General features: G+C 40.2%; 1 protein-coding gene across 2 annotated transcripts in view; it reads right to left on the reverse strand.

The window, feature by feature from the left end:
• Positions 1-19,871, reverse strand: part of NIPA1 (NIPA magnesium transporter 1) — a 53,575-nt gene extending 33,704 nt beyond the window's left edge. The window contains exon 1 of one of the 2 annotated variants that reach the window (XM_025982242.2): positions 19,686-19,871. In XM_025982242.2, the coding sequence (XP_025838027.1) occupies positions 19,686-19,851 (166 nt within the window). In that variant the 5' untranslated portion in view covers positions 19,852-19,871. Of the gene's footprint in view, positions 1-7,039; positions 7,309-19,685 lie in introns of those variants that run through there. The other variant, XM_025982243.2, reaches the window with a different exon arrangement.
• Positions 19,872-23,470: the final 3,599 nt, after the last annotated feature.

Here is a 23,470-nt window from a genome sequence, read left to right on the forward strand (position 1 = left end):
GCTCCCTGCAGGGAGCCCAATACAGGACTCGATCCAGGACCCCGCGATCATGTCCTAAGCCAAAGGCAGGTACTCAACCACTGAGCCACCCAGGCATACTATCCACCCCCTCACTTTTAATCTGTAGGTGTCTTTGGGTCTAAAATGAGTCTCTTGTAGACAGCATATCAACAGGTCTTGTTTTTTTATCCATTTTGATACCCCATGTCTCCCAATTGGAGCATTTGGGCCATTTACATTCAGAACAGTTATTGAAAGATATTAATTTAGTGCCATTATATTAGCTGTAAAGTCATTGTTTCTGTAGATTGTTCCTTTCTGGTCTATGTTACTTTGGGGCTCTCATTTCATTCAAATGATCCCCTTTAATATTTCTTGTAGAGCTAGCTTAATGCTCACAAATTCCTTTAGTTTCTGTTTGTTCTGGAAACTCTTTAGCTCTCTACTTTGAATGACAACCTTCCTGAATGAAATATTTTTAGCTGCATATTTCTCTCATTTAGCATCCTGAATATATCATGCCAGTCCTTCTGGCCTAGACAGATCTGCTACCAACTTTATGTGTCTATCCTTATAGGGGGGACCTCTTGTCCCAAGCTGCTTTCAGGATTTTATCTTTCTCTTTGAAATTTGTAAGTTTCACTATTATATGTTGAGGTGTTGACCTATTTTTATTAATTTTGGGGGGTTCTCTGTGCCTCCTGGACTTCAATGCCTGTTTCCTTTCCCAGATTAGGAAAGTTTTCAGCTATATTTGTTCAAATCAATTTTCTGCCCCTTTTTCCCACTTTTCATCTTCTGAGATGTCTAGAATATAGATATTATTTCACATTATGGAATTGCGGAGTTCCCTAAGTCTACCTTCATGATCTCATAGTTTTGTTTCCCACTTCTTTTCAGATTTCTTATTTTCCATCATCCTGTGTTCTGTATCACTGATTCACTCTTCTGTTCCGTTACCCTCATTTTTATGGTCTTCACTTGGGGCCTCTATGCAATAGCATTTTTAATTTTGGTCTGACTAGATTTTAGTTCTCTTATCTCTACAGTAAGGGATTCTCCAGTATCCTCTATGCTTTTTTATGCCCAGTTAGTTTCTTTATAGTCACCGTTTTAAATTCTAATTCAGACATCTTATTAATATCTATTATTGGTTAAATCCCTGAGAGTACTGCCTTCTGTTCCTTCTTTTGGGATGAGCTCTGTCTCCTCATTTTCCAGAAAAGAAAGGAAGAAAATGAACAAAAACAACAACAACAACAAAAATACCCTAGATTCTGGGTGTGTTTTGGTCTGCTTGTTAAAAGAAACTAGATCCCAAAATAAGAAAGAGAAAAACATATATGTGTGTATATATATCACATATACACACACATATATGAAAATACAATGAAAGAAAACTAATTAAAGAATATGTACAGTATACATAAAAAGTAAAAAGGAATAAAAAATTGAGAAAATAAATGAAAAAATACTAAAACACTAAAGAATAAAAATACAAAGAATGCTATATACTGTTTTCCCCGAGAGCTGAAGGTCTTCAGTGCTCTAAGATCAGTAAATTTGGTAAGAGCAAACTGTCTGTGCTGATCTTCTGGGGGAGGGGTCTGTGGCACTGTTTCTCTGGTGGATTTACCCTGTGATGAAAATGTTTTTCCTGGGCACAGGGAGGCAGAGCTTGCTGTAAGTGGCTGCACACTCCACTAGGTGGTGCAATTTTGCTCCCAGAAGGCTTTCAGCACTGATGAGGGGGATGAAAATGGCTGTGCCCTCTAGTCCTGGAGCTGAAAATTCACCCCCAAAACACAGTCTTCAGTGAGCCCTCAAAGAAAAGCAATCAATCACTCTGTCTCCCCAGTTGCCATCAGAACTCTGTACTCACCCATCTTTGTGATCGAGCGTTTTTTTTTCTTTTATATCCTTGAATAGTTATTTATAGAGATGAATCTTCTAGCTCCCAACTTGATTATTAGAGAAATTCAGAATTCTAGGATTTGCATCAAAGTATTCCAGCTCCATTTCCCACCCAACCCCCATCACAAAGGAAAAGTTTGGAGTGGGTCATATAAGATTGTCAAAATGCTGACATATTTTGGGGCACCTGAGCAACTTAGTGTTTGAGCATCTGCCTTCAGCTCAGGTTGTGATCCTGGGGTCCTGGGATCAAGTTCCCCATCTTGCTCCCTGCGTGGAGCCTGCTTCTCCTTCTTCCTATGTCTCTGCCTCTCTGTGTCTCTCATATATAAATAAATAAAATTCAAAAAAATGATGACATATTTTGAAGTGATCTTAAGGGTAAACAAAGATTCGCCTTATTTTCCTTGATGGAGCGTTTTTTTTTTTTTTTTTTTTTTTTTGATGGAGCGTTTTTATCTCAGGTATGCTACTGAGTTTCAAAACTTGAAATTTTAGGGACTCCCATAGCGTGGCCCCGCCCTGTTCCTCTTGGGGCAGTAGGGGGGGCAGGGAGGTGCTCACCACACTTCTGCCTTTTGTTGGACTCCTCCCAGAAAACAGTCACAGGACGACACCACAGTTTGCAGTTTATGCCAACACAGAGCATAGAGCTGACACATAGACTTACTGTTCTTTTTTTTTTAATATTTTATTAATTTATCCATGAGAGACACAGAGAGAGAGAGAAGCAGAGACACAGGCAGAGAGAGAAGCAAGCTCCATGCAGGGAGCCCGATGCGGGACTCGATCCCGGGACTCCAGGATCATGCCCTCAGCTGAAAGCAGATGCTCAACCGCTGAACCACCCAAGTGACTTACACTGTTCTCAGGTGGCTTCCAAGCTCCTAGGTCTGGGAATTCTTCGCACTCAGGCACTACTAGTTCTTCCTATGACCTAGGGCATCCTGAGACCACATTGTCACACCTGGGATTCCACAGCACTCACCTCCTGAGCACTTCTAAGCCAGGTACATGCCCCACTGTAGCAGACTTCTAAAAGTACTGATTTTGCACTCTGTTTAAAATAACTCGTAGTAGCCTCCTTAAGCAGGTTCCCTCCCCCACCACCATATCCTCAGCTATATCACACTGGATTCAAGTCTCCACACCTCCTATCTTCCAAACGTTGGTTACTTTTCTACTAGTAAATTTGCAGCATTTGTTTTCTCAGATCTCTAATTGGTTTATTGGATGTTCAGAAAGATTTGATAACTATCAAATTGTATCCAAGGGAGGAGATACCCTTAGGGTCCCCCTACTCCCCCAACATCTTAACTTCTCTCTCTGTTGTGTTTCTGTACACCAATAATGAACTACCAGAAAGAGAAATTAAGGAAATAATCCCATTTACAATAGCATCATAAAGAATAAAATATCTAAGAATAAATCTATCAGACATTGATGAAAGAAATTAAAGATGACACATACAAATGAAAAGATATACCCTGTTCATGGATTAAAAGAATTAATATTGTTAAAATGTACATACTCAAAGCAAACTATAGATTCAAAAATCTTTATCAAAAATATCAGTGGCATTTTTCACAGATATAGTACAAAGAATATTAAAATTTGTATGGAACCACAAAAGACCCCAAATAGCCAAAGTATTCTTGAGAAAGAACAAAACTGGAAATGTCATGCTTTTTTATTTTAAACTATACTACAAAGCTATAGTAATCAAAACAGTATAGTACTGATGTACAGGCACACTGACACACACACAAATTTAAAAAATAGAATAGAGAGCAAGTTATACTGATGTTTACATGGTCAATCTACAACAAAGGAGACAAGAGTATACAATAAGGAAAAAAGTTTCTTCAATAAATGGTGTTAGAGAACTGGTCAGCTACATGCAAAACAATGTAACCAGACTACTTTCTTACACCATTTACAAAAGTTAACTCAAAATGGGTTAAAGGCCTACTGTAAGACCTGAAACCATAAAACTCCTAAAAGAAAACATATGCAGTAATTTTTTGGACATCAGATTCCACAACATTTTTCTGGATATATCTCTTCAGGTAAGGGAAACAAAGGCAAAAATAAACTATTGAGACTATGATATCAAACTAAAAATCCTTTGCACAGCAAAGGAAGTAATCAACAATACAAAAAGGCAACATGATGAATGGGGAAAGAAATTTGCAAGTGACATACCTGATAAGGGATTATTACTATCTAAAATATATAAAGGGATCCCTGAGTGGCTCAGTGGTTTAGCGCCTGCCTTCAGCCTAGGGCTTGATCTTGCAGTCCCAGAATCGAATACCACATCAGGCTCCCTGCATGGAGCCTGCTTCTCCCTCTGCCTGTGTGCCTGTGTCTCTGCCTCTCACGCTCTGTGTGTCTCTCATGAACGAATAAATAAAATCTAAATATATATATATATATATAAAGAACTCATACAACCCAACACCAAAACAACCCCAAATAATCTGATTTTAAAATGCACAGAGGATATGGATATTTCTCTAAAGGCGACATACAGCTGGCCAACAGACACATGAAAAGATGTTCAATATCACTAATCATCAGGGAAATGCAAATCTAAACCACAGTGAGGTATCATCTCACATTTGCTATAATAGCTATAGTCAAAAAGAGCAGAAATAACAAGTGTCAGTAAAGATATAGATAAAGGGAATCCTCATGCACTGTTGGTGAGAATGTAAATTGATGCAACCACTAGGAAAAATTTTACGATGTTTCCTCAAAAAGTTAAAAACAGATCTACCATATGACTCAATAACTCCACTGCTATGTATTTACGTAAAGAAAACAAAGATATTCATTTCAAAAGCTATATACACTCATGTTTACTGCAGCATTATTTCCCATATGGAATTTCCATATTATGGAAACACCTAAAGTCCCCATTGACAGATGAATGGATGAAGAAGGGGGTGGGGGGTAGATACAGACATAGATACACACACACACAGTGGAATCTTACTCAGTCATAAGAATGAAATCTTGTCATTTGTGACAACATGGATGGACCAGAGGGTATTATGCCAAATAAGGTAAGTTGGACAAAGAAAGACAAATACAGTGTGATCTCACTTACATGGAATCTAAAAAACAGAATAAATAAAAGAAAACAAAATAGAGCAGACTTACAAAAAGAAAGAACAAACTGTTGCCAGAAGGGAGAAGTATGGAGGGATGGGCAAAACAGGTGAAGAGGATTGAGAAGTACAAACTTCTGGTTATAAAATAAAGGAATATAAAGAATAACAGGGAATATAATCATTTATATACTTTAATAACTTTGTGTGGTGACACACGGTAACTAGACTTCTCATGATGATCATTTTGTCATGTAATCACTATGTTGAAACTAATATAATGTTGAATACCATTTTCAATAAAATAGTTCAATAAAAATATATATAGTACAAAATTACTAAAGGAATTAACTTACAATAGAAATTTTCACTTTATGCAAATAAAATGATAAATGAGTATATAAACAGAAAACACATGAGACAAATACAACAAAGTGGCATATATAAATCCAACTGTAATAATTAAAATATTAAACAGAAGTTGGTATAATGTCATTCAAGTCTTCTAATCCTGGGTGATCTTCTGCTTAGCTTTTCTACAAAAATCTTTTAAATTTTTGAACCTAGGATACTGAAGTCTCCAACTACTATTGTTTTTCTATTTTTCTTTTTATTTTTTTAATTTTTTAAAAGATTTTGTTTATTCATGAGACACACAGAGAGAGAGAGAGAGAGAGAGAGAGAGAGACATAGGCAGAGGGAGAAGTAGATTCCCTGAGGGGAGGCCAATGCAGGACTTGATCCCCTGACCTGGGATCATGCCCTGAGCCAAAGGCAGACACCCAACCGCTGAGCCACCCAGGTGTCCCTATTTCTTTCTTAATTATGTTAGTTTTGCTTAATGTATTTTGAGACTTTGTTGTTAGGTACATATTGATTTATAATTGTTACGTCATCCTGATAGATGGAACATTTCACTGTTATAACATGTTTTTTGTTTTTAATATATTTTTGTCTTAAAAATCTACGATTTTCATATTAGTATAATCACTTCAGTTCTCTTTTGTGTATAAGTAAATATTCTTATCCATTAATTTAAATAATTGTAAATGTATGTCATTCTACAACATTTTGAAGCTCATTTTTATGGCAGATGCACATAATAATCCACTCAACGTTTTAATATTTATCTATGATGTAGAAAGATTTTAGAGACTTTAAAATCAAGGAATCACAATCTTTCGTAGTGGAGAAACACAGAATGCTGGGGGCAGGGAACACCAACTTTTTTTATTCTAACGAATATAGTTTGGTCATCAGTGCTTATGGAGTCAGGGATAGCCATCATACCAGTTGCTGGAATGTGAGCGACCCTCATGAAGTGAAAACTGGTCCAAGGATGCCAGTGGCCAATGCAATGAAAACCCATGGGCTCTCCTCTTTCACTGCTACGTTTCCCAGCACCATTGACCACCATGCAGCACATGCATTTGGAAGTTTGAAAAAAAAATATGTTACTAAAATGGGGAGAAAGCTGGTACCAAAGGATGGCGAAATGACAAAATTTTGGTCACCCTTTTGTCAAAGGAGCTCCAAATCTCTCAGTCCCTCTCATTCATATGCTCTAGGAGGAGCCTGTATTTGATGAAATCCAAAAGCTGTTTAGAGCACACTCACGTTTAAAGCCAATATTAAGCAAAAATCTTTCTGCTTCCATGGACACTTAATAAATCATATTTTCTATCTGGATACCCATCCTGCTACAAATCAAGGTGAAGCTCCTCCAGATGGTCTCCAAAGGCCTCAAACCAGGAGCATCCCTTGTGCTCTGCCCTGAAGGAGGTCCATGGCTCTGCTTACCCATCCACCTGTGCACAGCTTCTTCATTGAGCTGGCTGCCTCAGGTTCCTTCCTCCTTCTGTAGCCATGAGTTCCTCAGTGTTTGCATTCCATAACAGCCCTCAATCTCTATCATAAATAGATATTTTTCTCTATGTTCTAAACCCAGTTGGTTTCTTCAGGTTTCATCTTCAAACATCACTGTACCTAAAGATCCTAAAGTCACTCACCTGATAACCTCAGGAGGCACTCATTCAAACCTCTACCCACACTCCGTTTCCCAGCTGATGGCCACGATACTTCAAGCCCTCTGGGCTCAGCAAGAACAGAGTGCCACAAAATTATAGAATAGAATATGGAGGATTTTCTGTTTGTTTGCCTAAACTCATCTGTCCTCTCCTCCACTCCCAGGTGGAGATACCAAGAGCTAAATTGCAGGGGGTTTGTCTCACACTGGAAAACTTGGGTGCTAACTGGGGGTTGAATGCCTGTTTATAACAGTTGGACTATAAAACAAAGAAATGTTGTACAAATACAAAAGAGACTTGTCAGGATGAGAACATCAGTTGGCAGGGACACTGTCCAACTATGGACTTGTGGCTTTTAAAACATTTCATTTTTAGTTATATAAGTGCATCACAAACATCCTTAAAATATGACTTTCTAGCACAAAAATACAGATAGCCATCTAGTTTATTTACTTTCTGAATTATACCACAGAAAAATTGCTTCCATTTATGTGTGCTCCTATAGTAACAATAGAAGTTGCTGCAAACAGCAAAGCTAGAGTCCATCACTATGTCCTTTACTAATTAAGTAATGCCTTGACTTTAAAACTGTGTCAAAAGAGGCCACAGTTTTCATAGGGTTCTTTAAAAAGGGCTAGGAATAAAGAAATTTTCTTTCCAAACACCAACATAGCTAGATGAGGGTATTAAGTAGAATCAATTTAAGCACTAGTATTCATTGACTTATATGTGGATTTAATACTTTAAGTCATTTTGTATATCAATTATTAAATATGTAGACTTGTTTTCCTAAAGAAATAGTTTGGCAGTCTTGAAAAAGAGGACCAAAGCTGTAGGACTTCCACTATCTCACTTTAAGATTTATTATAAAACTACATAATCAAGACAGTATGGTACTGGCATAAGCATAGACATATACAATGTAACAGAACAAAGTTAAAAAATATATCCACACGTGTACAGTCAAATCATGGACCGGAACACCAGTATAATTCAATGGAGAAGTCTCTTTAATAAACGGTGCTACATCAACTGGATAATGATAGGGAAAATACTGAACCTTGATTCATGCCTCAGCTATATGAAAAAGTTAATTCAAGATAGTTTACAGGCCTGTAGGTAAAACTAAAGCTATAAACTACTAGAGGAAAACACAGAAGGATGCCACCATGACCTGAGTAGAAACAAAGATTTCATAGGCAGAAATCAAATCAAAAAGTACAAATGACATAAAAGAAACAAAATAAAGTTATGCAGGTTGGAAGATGGTGGTATGACCCTAGCTTCCCCTCATCCCACAACTACAACTAGATAACTATCACATCATTCTAAATACCTCCAGAAATCTACCTGAAGACTAGCAGAACAAACTCCACAACTAAACGTAGAGAAGATGCCACATCACAGATGGTAGGAAGTGCAGAGATATGTTTTGAGAGAGAGACTGTGGCCATTGTGTTATGGAGGGAGCTGCAGTCGCAGAGAAGGCTGAGAGACGGGCTAGCATATTGGGGATCCTGCAGGGAAAACAAATCCCCACAGCAATTGGTTTGGAAAGAGAGAGAGGCGAATGTTATTGAGTTCCAGCAAACAGCCCAGCTTAAAACCTGGAGTTTTAAAAGCCAGCATCCTTGGCTGAGATAGAGACTGGAGGGCATCCTGCTGGTCTTAGAGAGAAGGCAGGCAACAACCCATAGACATACAATGTGGAAACAAGCAATCCGAAAAGCACCTAGGGCACACAGTGGGGAAGGTTACTTACTCCTTTCAGAACTCATCCTAGAAAGACAGTGTTCACAAAGAGAACCCTCCAAGAATAAAGGAACTGCTGGTGCTACTTCCCTCCCCTGCCTCTTATAAGCACAGGGCCACCTGCGGGAACCAGCACAGTGCTAAAACTAACTTGCTGGCACCAAGCCCCGCCCCCCTGCCCCACTGCAGTGGAACCACTCCTCTCAGTCACCCTTACCTCAGTCCCAGTGCGGCAGGCCACCCTCAGAAGACCAGCCCAAAACCCTACTCACACTATGCCTCCTCTATCTGAGAGGTTTTGCAGAGCCTCAGTTTAGGTAGTGGTGGTGACAGATCTCATTTCATAAACAGACTAGAACACACCTGGTGAAAATGTCCACATTCAGGCCAGGGACTCAACACTGCCCACAGCCTCTGCAGATGACTGGCCTGAATGATAAAACAGCTAGGGCATAAAGCAGAACATATGCAGCACACACTAGAGATACTCCTGGAAGTGCCAGACATTGGGCAACAGAGGACATCACACTGTAGGGTACTACATGTTGTGGTCTTCACAAGGCCATTAGGTGCACAGAGACTCAGACAAAATGAAAGGACAGAGAAATTTATCCCAAGGGAAAGAACAGGACAAGTCATGGCCAGAGATTTAAGCAAAACAGATATAAGGGACTAGCCTGATAGAGAATTTAAAATAATGATCATAAGGATACTCACTGGACTTGAGCAAAGAGTGAAAGACATGAGTGAGACCCTTAACACAAAAATAAGTAATGACATAGAAGAATGTGAAATAAGTCAGTTAGAGAAAGACAAATACCATATGATCTCATGCATATGTGGAATTTAAGAAATAAACAGATGAACATATGGGAAGGGGGAAAAGAAAAAAAGAAGAGAGAAAAAGAAGCCATAAATGACCCTTAATGACAGAGACCAAACTGAGATGGAGGGAGGGAGGGGGACGATCAGCTAAATGGGTGATGGGTATTAAAGAGGGCACTTGTTGTGATGAGCAATGGGTATTTATGTAAGTGATGAATCACTGAATTCTACTCCAGAACTCAATATTGCACTATATGTTAACAAAACTTGAATTAAAAAATAAATTTTAAAAAAGGCAACATAGCAGAGATAAAGGGATCAATAAACAAAACAAGAAACAAGCTTAAAAGAATGAACAGCATGCTAGAAGGAGCAGAGGAATGAATTAGTGACCTAGAAGACAGAATAATGGAAAGTAATTAAGCTGGAAAAAAAAAAAAGAATTATGCAAAATAAGAATAGACTTAGGGAACTCAGTGACTCCATCTAACATAAGAACATTTGTATTACATCAGTCCTAAAAGAAAAGGAAAAAAAGGGAGCAGAAATAGAATTGAAGAAATAATAGCTGAAAACTACCTACTCTGGGAAGGAAACAGATATCCAGATCCAAGAGGCAGAGAAACCCTTACAAAATCAACAAAAGCAGATCCATATCAAGACACCTTATACTTATATTGGCAAAATATAGTGAAAAAGAAAAAAGTTTTAAGTGTAAAACAAAAGACAGTAACTTACATGGGAAACCCATAAAGCTGGCAGGAGATTTTTCAGCAGAAACTTTGCAAGCTAGAAGGGAGTGGCAAAACGTATTCAAAGTAATGAATAAGGAAAAATCTGCAATCAAGAATATTCTATCTAGCAAGGCTATCATTCACAATGGAGAGCTAAAGAGTTTCCCATATAAACAAAAACTAAGAGTTTGTGATCATTAAACCTGTCCTGCAAGAGGTATTAAAGAAGACTTTTTAGGTGGAAAGGAGAAATAAAAAGTGATGGTGTAAAAGTAGAACACCCTAAAGCAGTTAAAATGAATGTTTTGTAAAAACTCAAGGAACTCACAAAAAAAAGACATAAAATATAATAACATATAGCTTAACATGGAGAGAAGAGTAAAGAATGGGTTCAAATTTAAACAACTATCAATTTAATAAACATTGCTCTAAGCGCAAGAGATTATATACAAACCTAAAGGTAACCATATATCAAAAGCCGTTACTAAACATGCAAAAAATAAAGAGAAAGAAAGTATATCATTAAAGAAAAATCAGCAAACCTTGAAATAGAAAAAAGGGATCAGAGAAAATCTTCAGAAACAACCCCAAAACAAATAAAATAACAATAAATACATATATATCAATAATTACCTTGAATGTAAATGAATTAAATGCTTCTATCAAAAGACATAGGGTAAAAAAAAAAAAAGACACAGGGTGATAAAATGGATTTTAAAAAACCAAAACCCATCTATATGGGAGAGAGACTCATTTCAGATCTAAAGACACCTTCAGATTGAAAGTAAGGGGATGGATATCAAAAGAAAGTGTGCAAAGAATGCTTATATTGGACAAAATAGACTTTAAAACAAATATACGAAATAGACTTTAAGACAAAAGCTGTAACAAAAGACAAAGAAGGCCACTATATAACGATAAAGAATATAATCCAACAAGAATATACAATTGTAAATATTTAAGCACCTCGCATGTCAGCACTGAAATACATAAAACAGTTAATAATAAACATAAAAGAACTAAAGGATAATAATACATTCACATCAACAGACAGATCATCTAAACAGAAAATTATGGAAAAAGTTATTTGAATACTGGAAGGATTGGTTTTAACAAATAAAACCATCATGAAAAAAAAAATATATATATATATATACACACAGTAGGATACACATTCTTTTCAAGTGCACACGTGAAACATTCTCCAGAATAGATCACAAAGATACTCAATATTGGGGCACCTGGGTGGTACAGTTGGTTAAGCAACCCAACTCTTGTTTTCAGCTCAGGTCATCATCTCAGAGTTGTGGGATTAAGCCCCCCATCAGGCTCCATGGTCAGCATGGAATGTGCTTGAGATTCTCTGTCCCTCTCCCCTCCCGCTTGTGCACTCTCTCTCCAAAATAAATAAGTTTTTTTAAAAATGATATTTGAGGGGATCCCTGAGTGGCGCAGCAGTTTGGCGCCTGCCTTTGGCCCAGGGCGTGATCCTGGAGACCCGGGATTGAATCCAACGTCGGGCTCCTGGTGCATGGAGCCTGCTTCTCCCTCTGCCTATGTCTCTGCCTCTCTCTCTCTCTCTCTGTGACTATCATAAATAAATAAAAATTTTAAAAAATTTTTGATATCATACAGTGTCACGGAAATGCAAGTGAAAGTCATGAGATACCACTATACACTCACCAGAAAGGCTAAAATTAAACAGGTGACAATACAAAATGTTGAAAAGAATGCAGAACATCAAAAACCCTCATATACTGCTAATGAGAATGTAAAATGGTACAATTATAGTGGGAAAATGTTCAGTAGTTTCTTAAAATTTAATTATATACCTACTTCATTAACCAACACTATTACTCCAAGGTATTTACTGGAAAGAAATGAAAACATTATGTTTTTAAAAGACTTAAAAATTTGGAAACAACCAAAATGTTCATCACCAAAGAATGAATAAGCAAAGTATGGTATTCAAACAATGGAACACTATCCAGCAACATAAGAAATGTACTTTTGATACACACATCGTGATGAATCTTCAAACCATGAGCCAAAAAATAAGTTAGACATAAGAAAATACATACTGTATTAATCCACTTATATGAAGTTCAAGAATTGGCAAAATTAATTCACTCTGTGCAAATAGGTATCAGAAGAATGGGTATTCTGGTTTGAGGAAGACAAAATGAAAAAGGACATAGGGAACTTTTTAGAGTTATGGCAATAATCAATTATTTTACTGGGGTGTCAGTTACACAGGTATATTTATTTCTAAAAACTCATTAAACTGTACCCTTAAGATTTGTGCAGTTTACATAATTATACTCCAGTGTTTTTTAAAAGAAACAGTTCATAAACAATACATAAAAATTTCCAGGTTAGCCCACACACTGTTGACCATAATACATTAACTGCTGTGATAAAGTTTCACTGTTTCTTCAGAAAATGAAATTCTGTGCTTCAAAGGGAAAATGAATGTGGTATATATTAACACATTCTCCTTTCTCATCCTACTCCCTCCAGGAAGCTCAGTCAATAGTTGTATTCTATTTCCTTACTCTGCTTACCTATTAAGTATTTATTAGAACCACTATGTACACAGTCCTTAGTGAATACAAAGACTTTAAAAGACTTCCAAGGCATGGTTTCTGCCCTTAAAGAGCATCTACTTTCTCCCTGATATAACTGCAAGGCTTTCTCTCCCAGAGATGGAGGCTGCCCCTGATGCACCCTGAGGGCAGAGAAGCCAATGTGGTTGATTCCTGCTTTCATGACAGGTAGATGTCAGATATTTATACCTGTACCAGTGTGATCTTTTGATGTGAACAGAACAATCTACGATAATGAGCTCTCAGTCATGACAACTAGAATGGAACTGCAAGAGATAAGTCAAAACTGTGGAAAATGAATTTGGGGTATACATGTTTATATTTCCACTACATTTAAATATGAGCATGCTTCCCAGGCATTGCTGGTGGGATTGAAAATAGATATATTTCTGGAAGTCAATTTGGCTATATATGCATACACACAGTTTATAAGAACATCGCTTTTAAACTTCTACTGCAAGGGAGATACTCAAAGGAAAGAACCCACAAAGATTTACATGCAAGGATAGTCAATGTAACGTATTACATTAACAAAGAAACTAGACACACCCATGTCCTACAAAAGGAGAATGGTAACAGCCACTGAATATATTTTCAAAGACTATCTAATAACATGGGATGAGCTCATGACAGATGGAACATAACCACAAGATATAAACTGACACACACAGCACAGACACATGTATGTTCTGCTCTATTTTAGAAAGTACATAAAGAGATGTACTACCTAAAAGCAATATTGGGCCAGAACTGGATCCTGATTCTAAAAGATAAAGTGAGGGAAAATTTGAAATAATCACAGAATATTACACACTGACCATGAGAATATTAAAGATTAACTGTTAATCTTTAGGTATAATATATTATGGCTTTGTCGAACCAAGGGATATTTGCTGAAATATCTAGAGGAGACAGTATGCTGCCTGAAGTTTGGGTCAAAATTCCCAGTGGGCTGAGGGTGAGGAATGACCCTGGGGGACAGATGAAGTAAGATGATTGTTGAAGCCAAGTACAATGAGGGCCCATTACACTGTTTTTTCTATGTATGCGTTTGACACTTTCCATAATAAAAAGCATTTTTTAAGATTTTAAGGATATATATATTTTTTTGAATATCTGATGGGTGGTGGTCATTACTCTATACCCTAGATATGTGTTAGATATATTTTGTATGTAGAATTTTTCATTAAAATTCTACTTTGAAAGATAACTATTTAATGTGACTAGAAAGAAATACACCCTAACTATAAAAAGTCATCTCAAGTTGAAGAGATGATACTTTTAATTTTCCTATTCATAGTTTTATGTACTTCCCAGATTTTAAACAATTACCAACAACTCTAGTCAGGAAGAAGGTGCTTTTTAAAAATATGATTATGTCTGGGAATTTATGATATATTCTGCTGAATCACCCCAAAGAGTTCTGACTGGACATGAACAGCCAGGCAAACCCTCTGCCTAACTGCCGCTCCTGGGTCGAGGGCACTGCCTCTCAGGCTGTTCCAGGCAATATCTAAATGAGGTCAGTTTACAGTCACAAGTTCCTGGGCCAGAAGTATTAGGGAGTGTGGACTGAGGGAGTGTGGGATTGTGCATATTACTTTTTGGAAAGTGGTATTTAAGTTTGTATTCAAAGTCCAGTTAGTTACTGTACAGTGTAATATTTGTTTCAGGTGTACAATATAGTGATTCAACGCCTCCATACATCAGCTGGTGCTCATCACAAGCAAACTGCTTAATCCCCATCACCTAGGAAGGGAAAAAAAATGAGTGGGAAATATCAGAAAGGGAGACGCAATATGAGAGACTCCTAACTCTGGGAAACGAACTGGGGTGGTGGACGGGGAGGTGGGCGGGGGCTGGGCGTGACTGGGTGATGGGCACTGAGGGGGCACTTGATGGGATGAGCACTGGGTGTTATTCTATATGTTGGCAAACTGAACACCAATAAAAAAATAAATTTAAAAAATCCCCATCACCTATTTAATGTGAAAAGTGGTCTTTTCTAGTCCCTCACAGTTGAAACGATTTTTTTTAAAAAGATGATTGCGGGGATCCCTGGGTGGCTCAGTGGTCTGGCGCCTGCCTTTGGCCCAGGGTGCGATCCTGGAGTCCCGGGATCGAGTCCCACATCGGGCTCCCGGCATGGAGCCTGCTTCTCCCTCCTCCTGTGTCTCTGCCTCTGTCTCTCTCTCTCTCTCTCTCTATGTCTATCATAAATAAATAAATCTTTAAAATAAAATAAAATAGAAGATGATTGCTTACTCATTAAGGACTTAATTAAAAGAATGAAAATATAAATACCGTTATATTTTATACTATACCTATAAATATTTTTGAGGAAGAAATACTGTGTCCAACAGGTCCAATAAGACCAAGGGGTATTTTGCTTATATCATATGAAAATGAGAATAAATTATTTTTTAATATTTTATTTATTTATTTTGAGAGAGAGAGTACACAAGCAGAGGAAGGGGCAGAAGGAGAGGAAAAGAGAATCCCAAGCAGACTCTGTGCTGAGAGCCCACCCAGGGCTCAATCCCACAATCCTGAGATCATAAGTGTGTGCCTGGAGATGGAAGAAGAGGCAAGGAGAAAGCACACATGCCTCTCATAGCCATGGAACACACACCCTGCAGAAACAATGCACAGAAGGCTTATGACAGCAAGCAGAATGCCTGAATACCAGTTTCCGCTCTCACTCACCTTCTAAGTGTCTTAAGAGTGTGACTACACCTCTAGGCTGTACTCCTCAGCAAGGAGACTATGAAATCTGAAAAGGATTTTTCTATTATGTAAAATATATATAAAACTTACCATTTTAAACCTTGTTAAGTGTGTGATTCTATGACATTAAGTCACACTGTCGTGCGACCATTATTACCACAAATGATCTCCAGAACTTTTTCATCTTTCCAACCGGAAACACTGCACCCATTAAACACTAACTCTCCATTCTCTGCTTCCTGCAGTCCCTGCTACCTCCATCTTACTTCCTGTCTATGAATTTGACTAGATACCTGAGTAAAATCATAAAGTGTTTGTCCTTTTCTGACTGGTATATTTCACTTAGCATATTGTTCTCAAGGTTAATCTATATTGTAGTACACGTCAGAATTACAATCCTTTTTAAGGCTAAATAACATTCCCTTGAATGTATATACCACAATTTATTTATCCATTCATCTATCAATGGATATTTGAGTTGTTTCCATGTTTTGTCACACTACATCCTTTTGTTCCTGCTATAACCACGGATGTACAAATATTTGTTCAAGATCCTGCTTTCACTTCTTTTAGGTCTATACCAGAAGTGGAATTGCTAGATCATATAGTAATTCCAATTCCATGTTTAATTTTTTGAGGACTTGCCATGCTGTTTTTTCTTTTCTTTTTCTTTAAGATTTTGTTTATTCATTCATGAGAGACAGAGAGAAAGAGGCAGAGTCATAGGCAGAGGTAGAAGCAGGCTCCCTGCAAGGAGCCCAGTGTGGGACTGGATCATGCCCTGAGCAGACACTCAACCATTAAGCCACCCAGGCGTCCCACCATATTGTTTTTTTTTTTTTTTTTATAGCAATTGCACCATTTTACATTCCATGAACAGTGCACAAGACTTCCAATTTCGCCACATCCTCACCAGTAGTTGTGATTTTATGTTTTTGTTTTGTTTTTACAATAGCCATCCTAATGGGTATGAAGTGATATCTCCTGGCTTCGATGAAAAGGATTTTAAAAAGATCAGCTGGTTCATCCTAGTCTAGGGCATTCTACATACAGCAACTCACTAGGCAATTCTCCAAAGCCTCCAGCAAATTCAAGCACATGACTTTCCTGAAACTGTTTCCACAAAGCCTGTTCCAGGGCAGGATACCACCTTCATGCTATCATACTCCCTGGCCATCCTCACCTATATGCACAGGAATTCTAAAAGCTGTAACTGGCTTTCCACAAATGTTTTCACACCCAATGGTTACCTTGTTTCTCTCACTTAAGTCCTGCTTTACCTGGATTCTAACACTATAAATGTAAAAATGATCTGTGGTCCCTCATGTCCTCTTCCCATGCAGAGTCCTTCAAAGGTTCCCCAAGAGTCAGGCAGTCCACTATGAGCTTGTGTTGTGCTCCTGGACTATCTGGGTACTCCATTCATTGGGAAAGTCCTTTCAAGGTGTGTGAAAGCCTATAACAGAGGAAGCCTTGCCCCAAAACCCACAGTAGAAGGGCTGAGACCAGAGCTTACCTCTCCTGAAGGTAAAACTCCAAAGAAATGCTCTCATGTGGCAATTCATTTAAAATTGAAACTTTCAGTGAGAGTTTTTTTATAATGTAGGAAACTGACTGTCTTTTTATGCAAGAACTTGACTTCCTACTTCTTAGCTATTTTCTCTTTCCTCCTAAATCCTCCATTTCAGGCATTTCATAATGGACAATTCTGCTGCTTGTTATCAGAGGTGGGAAAAAATTTTAGGGAGAGTAGATTCTAAAACTGCGTATCTTCAATAACTACAATAGTTAGTGTCTGGCACATAATAAGAGCTTCATGAAAATCTACTGAACAAATCAAAACTAAATTTATCAAAACAAATGGATACGTGTCTTCCATCATGATGAACAACTCAGCTAAACTGAATCTGTCGCAAGTGGATAAGTGGGAAAGTATGGAATTAGCAAATATTACACTTTCACTTTTATTAATTTAAAGGGATGTTATGCAGTTATAAATAACTGTATCAATCACGGCCAGATTTTTTTCTAGTTATTTTATTTTCTTATTCATTAATTCCCTCAAATACATAAGCTGAGCTAAAATAACTTTGGTTTTACTCAATAATTGTTTTTTTTATTAACTAAAGTCTATATTAAGGTTTCGTTAGATTTTCCCCAATATCATCATGTGTCCTTGGACTTCTCCTGTCTGTGACAATCTCTCAGACTTGACAACCTTAGCAAAGGACTGGTCAGATATTTTGCAGGCTGTTCCTCTATTCATGTTTGTATGATGTTTTTCTCATGGGGAGACTGGGGTTGTAGGTTTTTGGAAGGACCATCACAGAGGTGGAGTTCCCTTCTCACACATCTTACCAATGGGCACATGTGTTGTTTATTTTTGAGTCACAGGGCAGCCCTGGTGGCTCAGCGGTTTAGCGCCGCCTTCAGTCCAGGGTGTGATCCAGAGATCCGGGATCATGTCCCAAGTCAGGTGCCCTGCATGAAGCCTGCTTCTCCCCTCTGCCTGTGTTTCTGCCTCTCTTTCCCTCTCTCTCTCTCTGTGTGTGTGTGTGTCTATGAATAAATAAATTTAAAAATCTTTAATAAAAAATAAAAAAATATGTTTGAGTCACAGCAAACACTTCACACACTCCTGAAGCCCATCAAACTGGCTCCCTGAAAACTCTGCCACTGCGAGTTGTGTCTTCATATCTGTATCCTAAGGAAATTGCATTTGCTTTGATTTAGATTTTATGTAAATTTCAGTGTTTTCACTCCAAACTTGAGTTCTTTAAATGAATATCCACGATTTTATATTTTCATTTGAGATTACAGGTCCCTTTTATGTCTTTACTGGAGGGGCTCCTGGCTGGACCATCTAGGACACTCTGAGAAAGTTTCACCTGTGTTCCAGAATCAGAACTATTAAATAAGTTTACTTATTCTCAAACCCACGGCTTGGTGGTCTCATTTCCCCCAAAGAACTCTTAATACCGTTCTTATTAAAATACAGCTAACAACCACAAGATTCTGTCTTTCTGGGAGCAGCATTTCTTTTCCGTTTCAAAGCATGCTATATCTCGCATTCAGTAAACTGTCTCAGGCCTCTCTTAGCACAGAGGAATGTCAGCAGAGAACTGCGCTCCATCTCTCACTTTCCCACTACTAAGCAGTGGGGTTTGGTAGTGAATCCACCGGGGGAATACTCAGTTGGCCCATTTTTTGCTTATTTGAAAAATCTGCTTTGCGCTTTCTTCACACTGAAGATCACTTGTGGTCAGACGGCTCGAGTCTCAACCAGAGAGGCTTAACCAAGGACCCCAGGAACAGAAGCTCGAGAAAAGCAAAGCCCCGCTGCCTAACCCCGAGGCTGCGCGCCTCCGCGGCCCCCCGTCCCGCCGCGGCCCGTCCTCCCGCAGTCTGGCGGGAGAGGGGCGCAAACCCGCGGGGCTCTGCCTCCCGAGTGCGCGGCGGCCGGGGCCACAGCCCGCGCGAAAGGCCCGTGGCTCGCTGCAGGCAGGCGCCGCGCCTCGACTCCTCGGGGCTCCTCTGAAAGAAGAGGCTCCCCGAGCAGCGGTGAGTGCGGGCCACAGCGGCGCTTGGGCTCCAAGCGGAGGGCGGCTGGTAGGCGGCGCGGCCGCAGAGGGAGCGGAGGGGCTGGGCAGGAAGGAGGAGTCAGCGGAGCAACACTACCGGACCGGCCCGGGGCGCCGCAGCAGATGCCGAGTCCCAGCGGCCAGGGCCCGGGCCGCCTCCGGGAATGCGGGAGCGCAGGGCGCGGCCGCGGCGGGGACGCTCGGGACCCGCCCGGGCCGCCGCCGCGCTGCAGGTGGGCGTGCAGCCTCCCGCCGGGCGCCAGGCGCTCCGCCTCCCGCCGGGCCGGCCCCGAGGGAGGACCCAGGCACCCCCGACCAGCAGCCGCGCCCCTTGCCTGCGCCCGGCGGCGGCTCCCTGCACCCCCACCTCCACCCCGAGCACAGCCCGCGCGGCCCGCCCTACCTCGCCGCTTGGCGCGCACGATGCCCTTTTTTTGAAGCACGAACGTGGACCCATTCACCAAACTCGACACGACGGCCACGCCCAGGCCGAGCGACACGGCAGCGGGGCTCGGGCTGCGGGCCCCCTCCCCGGCCGCCGCCGCCGCCGCCGCCGCTGCAGTCCCCATTCCGCCCGCGCCCGCGCCCGCCCTCCGCGCCTGCGCCTGCGCGCCGCGCCGGGACCCGAGGTGGGGGTGGGGGACGGCCTCGGGGCTCCAGGGCCGGCGCCCGGGGAGGGTGGGGTGAGCGTTCGGAGCGTCCTGGGGCAGGCGCGGGGGGGGGGGGGGGCACGGCGGCCCCGGCGGCGGGGGGTGCACTCGGCGAGCGGGGAGACCGGAGGAGCGACCGTGAGGAAGGGGCTGAGGGAGGGAGTCGTAAGAGGGGGCGGTGCTGGGAAGAGGGAGTGGGCGCTCGAGGTAGGCTGGAGGTGAATGAAAATACAGGAACCCCACTTAAGTTTTATCTCAGATAAATCATTTTTCAGCAAGTGTTCCATGCACCGCTTGGGACCAGCAGGGGCCGGCAGGACGCAGGCAGGACGCAGGCAGGACCAGGAGGGATCAGCATCCCCGCCAGGGCCTGAACCCTGGACCACCGGCTGAAGACCCTCGGCCGGGACGGCGGGCTGGCGTGAAGCCAAGCTGTCGCCACAGTGCAGCAGTCCAGCTTGCAACCGGAACACCTAATTTCCTAATTTATTTTCAATAAAATATATCAAAATAAAGGGAAGCGTGGAAAACAGTACTAGTTATTTATTTAAAAATTCCACAGTCTCTAGCCTGATTATTATTTAGATATTTTCCCTCAGTATATATACTTTTACATAATATCAAATTATAATATACAAAATATCCTTTTTACTTAATGTCATAATCAGTTTCCATGTTGCTACATAATTTTTATTTTATTTTTTTAGAGATTTATTTATTTATTTATGATAGAGAGATAAAGAGAGAGAGAGAGAGAGAGAGGCAGAGACACAGGCAGAGGGAGAAGCAGGCTCCATGCCGGGAGCCCAACATGGGACTCGATCCCGGGATTCCAGGATCGCGCCCTGGGCCAAAGGCAGGCGCTAAACCGCTGAGCCACCCAGGGATCCCCATAATTATTATTTTAATGGCAGTATAATTTCCCATAAAGCTAATTACTGTAATTTGTCCGGCCATTTAGCAATTGTTGGTTGGTTGGTTGTTTTGGCTACCAGTTTTTTTTTTCTATTGTAAATGATGCTGTAATAAACATCTTTATAAATTTTGAAAACACTCAGTTAAAGAGTATAAATCTACATCTACAGCATTATTAGTTTGTGGAGCAAACTCAAATAGTATATGAAATCATATACTATTCCCTATGAAACTTTTATGCTGAATGAATCTAGCCCATTGTTTATTCTTTTTTGTTGTAACATACAATTGACCTTTGAACAATATGGGTTTGAACAGCTTGGGTCCACTTATACTCAGATTTTTTTGTTACAATATAGGACTGTAAATGTATTTTTCTTCCTTATGATTTTCTTGATGTTTTCTGTAACTTACTTTATTGTCAGACTATAATATATAGCACATATAATATATAAGATATGTGTTAGTCTACTGTTTATGTTATTGGTAAGGCTTCCAGTTAACAGTAGGTTATTAGTGGTAAAGTTTTTAAGGAATCAAAAGGTATACAGGGGTGGGAGGGAATCCCTGGGTGGCTCAGCGGTTTGGTGCCTGCCTTTGGCCTGGAGCCTGATCTTGGAGTCCCGGAATGCACTCCCACGTCGGGTTCCCTGTGTGGAGCCTGCTTCTCCCTCTGCTTGTGTCTCTGCCTCTCTCTGTCTCTCATGAATAAATAAATAAAATCTTTATTTTTTAAATTTTATTTATGATAGTCACACAGAAAGAGAGAGAGGCAGAGACACAGGCAGAGGGAGAAGCAGGCTCCATGCACCAGGAGCCCGACGTGGGATTTGATCCCAGGTCTCCAGGATTGCACCCTGGGCCAAAGGCAGGCGCCAAACCGCTGCGCCACCCAGGGATCCCTAAATAAAATCTTTAAAAAAAAAAAAAGGTATACACGGATTTTCCTGTGTGTGTGGAGGGGTGGTCGGTGCCCTTAAACCCCACATTGTTCAAGGGTCCGTTGTATATAACATAAAACTTGCCATTTTACACATTTTTAAATGTACAGTTCACTGGCATTAATTATATTGACGAGGTTGTACAACCCTCACCACTATTTCTAAAACTTTTCCATCATCTGAAACAAACTCTGTAGCTATTAAGCAGCCATCCCCACTTCTTACCCCTACTCCTTGGTAACTACGAAACTACTTGCAGTATTGAATATTCCCACTCTGGATATTCCATCCAAATGGAATTATACAATATTTCACCTTCCATGACTGGCTTATGACTTAGCTTGGTTTTCATTTGGTTCTAAGTTTCATTCATGCTGTAGCATGTGTCAGAACTTTATTCGTTTTTATAGTTGAGTATTATTCCACTGTATATACATACAACATTTTGTTTATCTGTTATTTGTTGATCAACACTTGAGTTGTTTCCACCTTTGGCTTTTGTGAATGATGTTGCAAAGATGGGCATGAAAGTAGCTGTTTGAGTAACTGACTTAAAATGTTTTAGGTATAGTGTACTTAAGAGTGGAATCGCTGAGTCATATGGTAATTCTATATTTAGTTTTTTGAGGAACTCCTAAACTTTTCCATAGTCTCTGCACCATTTTACATCCCCACCAGCAATATACAAAGGTTCCAATTTCTCCACATTCTCACCAGTACTTGTCATTTTCCATTTGTCTTTTTTAAAAAATAGCTTCCTAGTAGGTGTGAAGTGGTTGCTTATTCTTTTTAAATATACCTGTGAACATAAGTGAGGTTTCCTGATATAAGCAATAACTTCTATCATAAATCTCAGCAGAAGCAAGCAAATGAAAGCAGCAGCAACAACATTGCCAGCATAATAATAATTTACCTTTCTAATAATGCCGTATTATTTAATATACATATATTTTAAATAATGCCTTTAGAGCTTTTGGCAAAAAGAGTCATGCTCATTTAAAAATAAATAAATAGGGATCCCTGGGTGGCTCAGCGGTTTGGCGCCTGCCTTTGGCCTCGGGCGCGATCCTGGAGACCCGGGATCGAATCCCACGTCGGGTTCCCGGTGCATGGAGCCTGCTTCTCCCTCTGCCTGTGTCTCTGCCTCTCTCTCTCTCTCTCTCTCTCTCTGTGACTATCATAAAGAAATAAAAATTTAAAAAATAAATAAAAAATAAATACATAAATAAATAAATCAAAACTCAGTGAATTCAGTAAATGCCAGAGAATATAAAAACCTCACCCCAGGGCAGCCCGGGTGGCTCAGCCATTTAGCACTGCCTTCAGCCCAGGGTGTGATCCTGGAGACCTGGGATTGAGTCCCACATCAGGTTCCCTGCATGAAGCCTGCTTCTCCCTCTGCCTGTCTGTGTGTGTGTGTGTGTGTGTGTGTGTGTGTGTGTGTGTTTCTCATGAATAAATAAATAAAATTTAAAAAAACCTCACCCCAAATTCAATCACCTAAAATAACTATTATTACCATTAAGAACTCCACTCCATGGGACGCCTGGGTAGCTCAGTGGTTGAGCATCTGCCTTTGGCTCAAGGCATGATCCTGGGGTCCAGGATCAAGTCCTGCATCAGGCTCCTTGTGGGAAGCCTGCTTCTCCCTCTGCCTGTGTCTGCCTCTCTCTGTGTGTGTC

Source organism: Vulpes vulpes, chromosome 14 (genome assembly GCF_048418805.1).
Source record: "Vulpes vulpes isolate BD-2025 chromosome 14, VulVul3, whole genome shotgun sequence".
Lineage (NCBI taxonomy): Eukaryota > Metazoa > Chordata > Mammalia > Carnivora > Canidae > Vulpes > Vulpes vulpes.